General features: G+C 44.2%; 1 protein-coding gene across 1 annotated transcript; it reads left to right on the forward strand.

Annotated features, from left to right (window-relative positions):
• The first annotated feature begins 1,942 nt into the window (after positions 1-1,942).
• On the forward strand, positions 1,943-11,263 carry HRG (histidine rich glycoprotein). Its single transcript, XM_034990104.1, has 7 exons — positions 1,943-2,134; positions 3,818-3,934; positions 4,777-4,867; positions 6,016-6,182; positions 7,147-7,230; positions 8,956-9,057; positions 10,378-11,263. The coding sequence occupies exons 1-7, from the start codon at positions 1,943-1,945 to the stop codon at positions 11,221-11,223; spliced, it is 1,599 nt and encodes a 532-aa protein (XP_034845995.1). The 3' UTR covers positions 11,224-11,263.
• The last annotated feature ends 202 nt before the right edge of the window (positions 11,264-11,465 follow it).

The raw sequence follows: 11,465 nt of genomic DNA on the forward strand, positions 1-11,465 counted from the left end.
GCATTTAGGTCCCCCCCGACAGGCACTCTGTATTGGGTGTGGCCAGTACAGCAAGAATAGAGGGCTTCATTAAGGAGCTCAGCTCATCAAAACATGTAAGTTTCTATGTTCATTTATAGTTTTCTCCCTGCCCCACCCCAGGTTCGAGCCCCATAGTAACACGTTGGCCAGATTCCACACTATTCCTGTCATTCTGAATTTCACTGAAGAGGTCCTATTTGGGTGTTCAAAAGCTAGTGTTGCTAATGCTAAAAGTTCAATATCAAGCACAATTCAAAACGTGTGTCTTCCATGTTTAGCACTTGCTAAGCCAACCTGTGACTCTGGGGAGTGAGGCCTGCTTTTCATTTCCCCTCCCCTTTCCTTTTCTCTTCCAATTCTTTCCCTCCCTTCAGGGTCTGTTTAGAGCCCAGTGGTTCTCAACTGTGAATGTATATTGGAATCACCTGGAAGTTTTCAAAGTACCAATACCCAGGTCCACCCCCAGAGATCCTGATTTAATTGCTCTGGGGAGAAGCCTAGACATAAGGATCTTTAAAAGCCCGTCAGGTGATTCTCAGTAGTATGAGAACCACTGCCATGGCCTTTAGAAATACTCACTGCCGAGAGAGCAGGAAGTGGGGAGCGGTTGTTCAAGGGACTGGTCATGGGAGGGAACCTGGGCTGATTCCCTCTGGCCCTTTCTGATGCTGGCCACTGCTGGTGGGAAGAGTGCCTACAGGTATATTGTTTCTCGAGAAGGGTGGGGGTGGGGTACCAGCTTACTCCCAGGTCTGCCCCCCATGCTGAGCCCCTCCTAGGTATAGTCCTCCTAACCCCTTTTCTGGGATGGGCATCAAATTACTTGACTCCTACCCTCACCACAATTCTCTTCCACATAAACCAATTTTCTTTAGCACACTTTAGGGGCCACCGAGAACCGGAATGACATGGGGTGCCCCCAACTTCTTCTCATATACACTAGTGATAATGATAACAAGAATACATAGCACCATTTATTCAACACCTGAATCTGTGCCAAGAATTGTACTAGTTACTTTATATGTGTTTTCTTATTTAAGTATCACACAATCCTGCCAAGAGTTGTGAATCTCCATTTTATAAATGAGAAAATTAAGAATCAGAGAACTTTTACAGCTTACCCAGCATCACACAGTAAGAGAACAGGGCAAGTTTGAAATTCAGATCTGACTCCAAAGTAACAGCCTTTTAATCCTTCTATTTTATTCAGAACTCAGTTCCTTTTCTGGTGTTAACCATTTAACGTGTTACCTCCCTTAAACAATGCAGTTAACATTCTACTGAGGACGTTGGGCGCCATAATCAAAGCCGGGAGTGATGGTGGAGATTTCCGGTGGAGACGGGCAGGCAGGTGGAGAACTGCTTTACTTCTAACCCCACCCCACACACCAATGTAGGCAGTGCTTATGGTCAGAAACACTCTCTGAATTTGGTACTACTAGAAAAATCCAGATTTTGTGCAGATCACGGGTCTACCCACTCACCAGTGGCGTGTCTCGACTTTCTGTCCCCAGGGATCCACTAATCATTTACAGCATGTTGACAGATGTTTTAACCAGGGGTCAAGGTGACTCCCTGATTATACAACAGAAATGTATAAAGACTTTGTTTAATCAATTGTGTGTGTGTGTTTGTGTTTTATTTTTTTTTTTAAAGATTTTATTTATTTGACAGAGAGAGAGAGAGATCACAAGCAGGCAGACAGTCAGACAGAGGGAGAGGGAGAAGCAGGCTCCCCGCTGAGCACAGAGCCCCATGTGAGGCTCGATCCCAGGACCCTGGGATCATGACCTGAGCCGAAGGCAGATGCCCAACCATCTGAGCCACCCAGGCGTCCCTGTTTATGTGTTTTAGAAAGCCTTTATAAAATTCTCTGCTGTGATAAAACTATAGCAAGCGTTGGTGTTCACATTTTAACGAGATGAGCGCCTTCAGAGCCGCACTGCTCCTCATCCCTTTAATTGCAATGCAGAACTCCGGCGCTGTGAGTCCTTCACACTGTGACGCTACTGAGCCCTTTGCTGGGAAAGTGCTAGACCAGCTCAATAAGGGACGGAGGCAGGGCTACCTTTTCCAGTTGCTGCGGGTCGCTGATGCCCATGTGGACAAAGCGGTGAGGAATCGGCAGGGCTAGAGCCGAGCTGGGAGACCAGGAGCCGGGGGAGGGGGGCGGGGGGGGGGGCAGTGATTCTGGCCCCAAAGCTTACTGCTATGCAGGATGGAGTGGCCTTGGCTAGGGTTTCCCGTTCAGTTTCTGCTGCTGATTTACACTGTTCTTTTTTCCTTCAAACTGACATTTGCTATTTGTATGTCCTTCATTATGAGTCAGTCTCTAAGTACTTAGAAGCAGTTATGCTGAGCCAAGTCAAATGGTAAGTACGGTAAGAGAAGACTTAGAGTAAGCTGTGGGCAGGGCCTCAAGGAAAGAATCATTGGCTCACAGACACACACAGGCAAACTGGATAAAATAGGACACATTCCCATAGCCAAGTGAGTGGTATAGATGCTGAAGCAATCTAAGGAAAGGAGGTCTATTAAAATTGGATGGGAGAAAGATTTGGGTAGGGAATCAGGAAGGAGGGTACCAGGGAGTAATTGCACATAAGCAGAGGGGTGGGGGTGGGGTTCCAGAAGTTTTATGTGGGCTTTGGAGCTATCAGGTTGGAAGAGAAACTAGGCTTATCTTGAAGCAAAGAGAGCCTACTGCTTTCACTTAATAATAAGATTATATGCTCGTTTGGAGGAGATTTGAAGGCTTGATAGAGATTATGGAAGAAGGCTTCCCTCCCTGCCCCACGCCCAAAACAACCTACCCTTTGGTGGAACCACCAAAATCAAGAAGGCCAGACCATGGAGCACCATAGAAGACACGCAGAGGAATTTCTACTTGTTACAAGTATTAGACACGGAGGCACTACATGTTGCAGAGAGCAAGACAGATTGCAGGAGTTTAGGATTCAACCAGCAATTAGTGACCGTTAGTCCCATTTCAGGTTCTCTGCCACATGTGTAGGGCACGGGATGGCTTGGCACAGTGCTACCTCCGAGCGGTGCTAAGAGGGTATGTGGGTGGGTAAGGCAGGGGCACAATGTGCCTGGGGAGATGGAGGCAGGTGACATGAACTAGGAAGCTATTTCATGGGTTCAGGAGGGAGGAAATGAGGACCAGCCCCAGGCAGTGGGAATTAGAGCAGGGAGAATGAAGAAAAGACACGAGACATTTCAAAGAAAGACCATGGCGGGCCTGGCGCCTGGATAGTAAAAGCAAAGGAACAAAATCAAAGTTGATCTCCCGATTCTAAGCCAGAGACTAAAGCAATCAATAATTAATGATGCCTCCGACAAAAGACAAGGGAATTTGAGAGCGGGAGCTGGTTTGTAGGAGAAGAAAGTGGTTTCAGCTTTGGGCAAGTTGAAATCAAGGCAAGCAATCCGAGTTCAGGAATAGAGTTGGGTGAGAGGACATAACTGCACATACAGATTGGAAGCTGTCATCACTTACGATTCTGGGCTTGCACCTTCAACACCTCCACCCAAACCCACACTGCTATTTAGTGGTTGCTTTTTAAAGCTTGTGGGCAGAAGCAACATCATGACCAGTTAAAAAGAACATTTGGAAGTAACTTTTTGAAGCTCTTTATTCAGAATAAGTAGATCAAATGACACAAAGGTAGGACATCTGTGATGATTTGGAGAGGAGCAGGAATTCTGTTTCAGAAATAAAGAGACTGCTTTTATTGAAAAAGCACTGGGCTCCCACATGCTATTCACCTGTTGCTCTTTTGGCATTCCTCAGGAATCTGTGGCTGTCTATTACTTAGTCTTGGATGTGAAAGAATCCGACTGTTCAGTCCTATCAGGGAAACACTGGGATGACTGTGAGCCCGCTCTTTCTAAACGTGTATCTGATATAGTAAGTAAGCAAGGTACCATTCTCCTTCTTCTATCGTTCCTGACCTCTGTCTACTCTGCTTACTCAGGGTGGCCGCATGCCTGTGCTAACACAATGAGAAAGGAAGAGCAGAGTCTACCTCTTGACCCATGAAGACTATGTTGACCTTGAGGAATAGTCTCTTGAGAGCCATACCTGGGATCCTGGTTCAAGACGAGTCAGTGGGGATTGTGGTTCCATGGGATAACATGCCCAGCTGTGAGCCCCTGGGTAAATCACCGGAAGTTGCTAGACTTTGGCCTCCTCCACTGTAAGATAAGAGGAGGGGTTTAGAGTAGCTGGACTTCTAAGGTCTACTCTAGGGATCTAGGAACCTCTGAACTTGTGAATGTGTCCTATAAAGACCGGCCCCATAGGCAGGAATAGCCAAAGGGATTTACTGCAGTGATCTTGAGGAATAGGGTCTTGTTTTACACATTGCTCGTGGGCACTCAGACGCCAGATTCTCCAGCACAGGAAGAGAACACAGAGATGACTAAGCATATACATAAGATTTCACTTCTAGAAAATAAGATGTTGACATACCTAGGACTTCCAGCACTTTTTCCCCTTGAAAATGTTTGGGATATGGTCATGATCTGTTTAAACCATTTCTCCCTGGTTCTCATGAGGGTTTTGGATGTCTACAGCATCCAGCTCACAGAAACAGACTAAGAAAATAGAGGTGGTGAAAGAGGATTTGGTGAGAGAAAACAAAGATGAATTCTCAATGGATAGTAGGAGTAGGTGACATCACTTTTTGTCCCCTTACATTCAACCTGAGGAAAGCAGTTTGCAATGACATGAACCCTTTTCTCTTACAGGTGATCGGACAGTGTAAGGTAATAGCAACACAATGTTTGAATGACTCTCAGCATTTCAGAGTGAATGACTATAACTGCACCACAAGTTCTGGTATGGTCATCTGTGAAAATGCTAATTCTAGATTAATACTGTGGTATTCATCATATAATGCCAAGATGTACATATCAGAAATGGCCCCTGCCTTCATGGACTCAATTATTATTTGCTCTCTTCAGAGGAAAAGGGAGAGGGTTTTCTTCTGTTACTGGTATGCCTTCTCTTAAAGAAATTCAACATATAAGAACAGAAATCTATGAGAGGCGGGACTGTGTCATTGTAGAGAACGTAGGCTCTGAGGTCAGATTTGAGTTTGAATCCCAGCTTCCTCACTTATTAGTTGTATCGTCTTGAGGGCAAGTTACTTAACCTCTTTAAGCTTTCCTCCTTTGTAAAATGAGGATAATAATAGTATTAGCCTTCTGGATCCTTCTTAGAATTAAGTAAGATGCTCTATGTAGTGCACTTTGCAGAATACTCAGCACTCAATTATTGATTTCAACATCTAAAAGTTATGTATTACGGTAGAGTTCACAAAGCGGTTACACAGATTATCCCATTTCATCTTACAATAAGACCATATGAGGTAAAGATTATGATACTTTCTATTTTAGAGATAAAATAACTAAGGATCCAAGAGGTTCAATGCCTTGGCCTTGAGAACACAGCCAAAATGTGAAAGACATGATCCTATTTCACCAGTGTTGACTCTAAATGCCATGCTTTTTTTATTTTTTCCAAAAGAATTATCACAGAATTCCTTTAAAAATTGTCCATTTTCAACATGATTCAGTATACGACAACTTAATAGCCAAGCAACTCCTTCAAGAAGTCACCTTGAAGAAAGGTTGACCTGTATCTTCTCTCTCTGGGCAAAACTCTGTTAATGATGCCCCTCCCTCCTTGGAGAGACAGGAGGAGTTTAGTGAATAATTAACACTTTGTGAGTGACGGGAGGGGTGTCTCAATGGGGTCACAACAGAGACTTAAGCATCAGAAGGATCTGGGTTTAAGTTTAGCTCTACTGCTGACTGGCCGATTTGATCTCAAACAAATCACTTAGCTTCTCCAACCCTCAATTTGCCCACCTGTAAAATGGAAGCTCTGGTTACTCTTGCCACCGTGCTTATGTATATTAAGTCCAGGCATTGACATTGCTGTTTCCAAACTGGTACTGCAAAATTTCCATCTTCTTTCTCCAGTCTCTTCGGCACTGGCCAGTACCAAAGACAGCCCCCTACTCTTCGACTTCTTAGAAGAGCCTGAGCTTTACAGAAAACTAGCCGACAAAGCCCTTGAGAAGTACCAACAAGAGAATGGAGATTTTGCCTCTTTCAGAGTGGACCACTTGGAAAGAGTTGTCAGATGGGTGAGTCTCTACTCATGTCAGCTAGCGTCTGAGGGCCCAGCTCCAACCTGGCAGGTCCAGACTCAGTGGCACTGGCCCTCTCCCCCGGCCTCACATGTCCAGCTCCTTTCTACCTGAGGGCCCTCTTGCAGCCTCAATAGAAAGGCAAGAGATACCAAAGAAACTGTTTTCCTGCAGTTTTTTATTTTTTGGAGTTGTGGGGAGTCGAAATACCTACTGAAGAGGAGGGAAAACTCAGACAGGAAAGAGGGAAAGACAGAAGAGCATATTAGGGTTTTGTGAGTCATTAAAAATCATCCCATCCTAACCTCCTTGTACGATGATGGGAAACTGAGTGACAGAGAAACCGTCTCGGCACACCCAGTGGTGTGGCTGGGGCAAGACAGCTCCCCTGCCTTCCAGGCCAGTGGCCCAAGTGCCTCCCACCCAGAGGGGTCTTATAAAGCAGCTCTTTGATATCTATCTTGCATTTTGAAAATGCCAAGTTAAATTACGGTGTGTACAAGTCATGGAATGAATACGGCACAATTACTAGAGAGAATATGCACGGGGAAGAGTTCCTAAGGGGAAAAGCAGGTTAGAGAATGATACTTAGACTCTGAGCCCATTTATGTAAATTAGATATGTGTGTATATGGGCAACATATTTAGGGAAAGGTTAGGATAAACACATCAGATACGTGGTAGTGGTACCTCTGGGAAGAAGAGATCGGGTGCAGGAAGGGTGAGTTTTCACACTGTGCTTGGTTACGTCTATATTATTTGACCTTTTTAATGAAATAGTATTTACCTTATCACTTATGTGATGAATTTTTAAAAGGCAGCGGCCATAAGAAAAAGGGCACATATTGGTGCTTTTGAATCCCCGTGGTGCTTTACAGTCTACTGGGTAGTAGGTATCTACTGCCTTTTTCTTTTTTTAACTTTTTATGTGCCTGAAACTACTTTGATCCAATTTGTTCTAGAGAGGAGAGGAAAGAACCAACTACTATGTGGACTTCTCTGTGAGGAACTGCTCCAGGAGACGCCATTTTCCCAGGCACCCTTATGTGAGTATAATAAACGTCTCTGAAATACCAGGTAACGTTTAGAGACCGCCCCCCATGTGGCAGGCACCCTTCCAAGTGCTGTACACATACATTATTAACCCCACCACCACCCTGTGAGGAAGATACTAGTTTTATCTCTCTTAGAGATGGAGAAACCAAGGCACAGGGAAGTTAAATGAATCATAAGAGTACGATTTTGTAATAGGCACAATAAATACCTAAACTTAACACTGAGATTTTTTTGAACCCACTAGGGTTAAAGACTTCGCTAAAACTAACAACTGGCTTGCGTTAAGAGCCTACACCATGGTGCCTTTGTTCACTACATCTCATTTACTCTTCACGGTGACCCCATGTGACAAATATGGAGTAACTGAGGATCAGCAGAGCGTTTTGCCCCATGTTCATAACCAAGCTGAGATTAGAATCCGGTTCTCCTAATGCTTAGTCCAGTAGGATTTTCCCCCTAATCACTTATTAATTGATACTCATGTATCTGTAGAAAGATTTTATTAATAAAACTCAGTCTTTGTAGGGTGACTTAGAGTTTACAAAACATCTCCACGTATATTCTTGCCTTGTTGGATCCTTGTGACAACCGTGCTGAGGAGAAGCAAATGTCTACCCCCATTTCCATGGGACAGAAGGGCCCAGAAGTTTAACCACTTGCCTAAGGGCACTCAACTAGAAAGTGTTACGACATCGGATTTTAACAGTGGCCTTCTGATTTCAAGTTCAGGATAACAACACATTCTCGAGAGCCAGAAGAGAGGAAGCATTCATTAGTTCCTTTTCTGGCTGGTCATTGTTCCTACCTGAAGCAGTTCTAGAACCCTGCTTAGTGGCCACCAGAAAAGCTACCTCCCTGTCCCCCTCCCTTCTTCAACAAATCCTTAACAACCCAGTGCAGACACAGGGCAGCTGGAGAAGGAGTCTCAGTGCTGAGTGTTCTTGCAGCATTATCTCATTTAACTAAGCCCTCCCACAACCCGAAGGTAATTAGAAATTTCCTGTAACTTGCCTAAACTCACACAACTAGTAAATGGTGAAGGCAGAATTCACAGAGCTCTGTCTGACTCCAAAGCTGTTCTCGGAATCTCAGCGCTTAACTGTTGCTTCTGGAAAAGCATTGTCTTCTTGTCCTAGTCTGCCTTTGACAGCTGGGTGTAGGAGCCTCTGCCGCATAGGGATGCCAGCCAGTCATATCCCCTGTACTTGAGGTAGGGCCCTAAGTCACTTTGACAGGGTCCAGCAAACCCATTTTCATACCGGTTCCCTCCCTTCCAGCACTTCCCTTCAAGGGTCTGGGTCAAGTTGTACAAATCCCTCTTCTGCACCACTCTTCATTCTCTCTAGGCACAGGAAACTTGGGTCTTCCATGCAGAAGGGTTGGACGAAAGGCAAGGTGTCAGTGATGTGGTATTTCTCATGACCCCCCATGGAGTGACCCCTGGTGGTGACCCCTCATGGAAGAGAACCACAGCAACTTGAAGTGAATCACTTTGGAAACTGCACTTTCTCTAAGTATTGGCTGGGAAAGATCGTTAAATAACTAGCAGAGATATTTGACAATATTACCCTGATTTTTCTAAAGCTCATCTTCTTTCCCAAATGTATAAAAGTTTACAACTCTAGCTGTGCACATTCATACCACCTACACACACACACACACACACACACACACCCATACATACACACACTAACAGGCTTCTCTCTTCTTTATAGGTCTTTGGATTCTGCAGAGCAGATTTGTCCTATGATGTAGGAGTCTCTGACTTGGAAACCCCAGAAGACATTGCCATAAACTGTGAAGTCTTCAATTTTGAGGTGGGTTGCTTAAGTAGTCTTTGTTATGAGCAGTGCCAGACTAAGAGATATTTTCATACACATAGTGTATTTTGTTCTTATAGCTCTGGGGGTGGTGGGGAGATAGAGAGGCAGAGAGATGAGAGGAGGCTGAAAAGAAATACAGAGAGAAGAGGCCCCTGGGGAACGAACGGGGTGCAATTGCTGATATGATACAAAAAGTATAAAAAATTTCCAAGTGGGGAGACGTAAGATTTGTAAAGTAAAATCAACTGATTCAATCAACCTTTAATGAATTTGAAAATGGTCCTTGTAGCCAAGGCTCCAGTCCTGAGACTCAATTCCTAACTTTTATTATTAAGCATAGAACCTAAGGGGAATGAATTAACCTCAAACACATTATATAAAGGTACATAAAATAAGGCACAAAGCAATATTTCACATCTGTCCCAGAAAGCTTTGTTCTGTACCAAGATATTCATCACAGTATTTTTCATGTCAGCAAAAACTGAAAATAATCCAAATGTCTATGTGCCAAACCATAAAACAAAGACGGGGAGGGGCAAGGCAGGTTTATCACCATGAACATGGCTCCACAGATTTTTTTTTTTTAATTAAAATCTGAACAAGAAGGAGAGTGAAGAGATGAAGTGCTCATCCTTTAGGAGTAAGAGATGATTATACCATAAAGCCTCAGAACTCTGTTGAAGATATAAATTATAAGGCACTAGTTTTCCAAATGTTGGTCTACAGATAAGTACCATTCTACAATTTAATTTTACCATTTTATGTTGAAATGAGAAAAGTAGGGATAAGTAAAGTTTTTCATAATACAACATTTATTGCATCTAAAGAACCACGCTTTACTCTGAGATATCTTTCTGACTCTTGTATTATCAAAATAGTGTTCCGATTGTGAAATAATGATGGTGGCAGATGATAGTTTTTGTATTTAATTTTATTTTTTAAGATTTATTTATTTAAAGAGAGAGCACACGCAAGCAGGGCAAGTGCAGAAGGAGAGGAAGAGAGAGAATACTAAACAGATGCCCTGCTGAGTGTGGAGACTGATGCAGGGCTTAATCTCACAACCCTGAGATCGTGACATGAGCCGAAACAATGACCAGACGCTTAACTGACTGAGCCACCCAGGCGCCCCACTGTTTGCATTTTAAATGTCAATTTGGCTGAGTAAAAGTTTGAGAGCCCTTTTTCGCTATCCTATTTTTAAAATTGATTTGTAGAATCCAAAAGTCTGGAAGCCATTGGTCTAAATTGAGTTGCACATCTAACTTCTTTTGTGTTATATAATAATACTCACTTTTCTGTATCCTTTACCAGGAATGTAGAAACATCAGTGGTGTACCACACCATTTTGGCCATCCCCACCGCTCTGGTAGGCATGGGCATTCTCTTGCTGGCAAGCCTCCATTTAAGCCTGATGAATTTAGAGATCACCATCATCCCCACAAACCACATAAATTTGAATGCCCACCTCTTCTAGAAGACAGACCACCATTTCAGGCAGGAGCTCCTCCTGTATTGCCCCCTCCAGGGTCAAGATGTCATCACCCCCATTTTGGCACCAGTGGGACCCATGGACACCCTCATAATCATAGTTCCAGTGAGCACCACCCCCATAGACCCCCTCATCATGGATCCCCTCGTCATGGACCCCCTCCTCAAGAACCCCCTCCTCACGGGCCCCCTTCTCACGGGCCCCCTCCTCATGGGCATCATCACCATGGCCACCATCCCCATGGCCACCATCCCCATGGCCACCATCCCCATAGGCATCATCCCCGTGGACACCATCCCCACGGACACCATCCCCATGGCCACGATTTCCTTGACCATGGGCCTTGTGACTCACCACCCCATAGCCAGGGTCGCCGGGGACATGGCCCACCATCTAGGCACTCAAAAGTAAGAGGTCCAGGTAAAAGACCCTTTCCCTTCCACCGGAGACAAATCGGATATGTTTACCAGCTCCCTCCACTAAAGGAAGGTGAAGTTCTTCCTTTTCCCGAAGCCAATTTTCCCAGCTTCTCATTGCCAGGCGACAACAATCCTCTAAAGCCAGAAATTCAGCCCTTCCCTCAATCAGTTTCTGAATCATGCCCAGGGACATTTAAGAGTGAGTTTTCACATGTCTTGAAGTTTTTTGCATACTTGCTTCCAAAATAAAATCTGATTTCCTCGATGGGGTAAAATTAATATTCTGACTTAAACCATAAATAAAATATGACCAATAATGAATACAAAATTCATGTATTTTTATCTTACTTTCATATTCAGGGTAGGGCAAATGTGGGTGGGGGAGAAGATGGCATGAGAAGAGAGAGACAAATGGAAAGGAGAGGAAAGATGTCAGTGCTACAAGTCAGTCACTGACCACTAAATCCTTGCAGCAAATCTCTGATCCTCTT

The sequence above is a fragment of the Mirounga leonina genome, unplaced genomic scaffold, assembly GCF_011800145.1.
Source record: "Mirounga leonina isolate KUSES-001 unplaced genomic scaffold, KU_Mleo_1.0 Mir_115, whole genome shotgun sequence".
NCBI lineage: Eukaryota > Metazoa > Chordata > Mammalia > Carnivora > Phocidae > Mirounga > Mirounga leonina.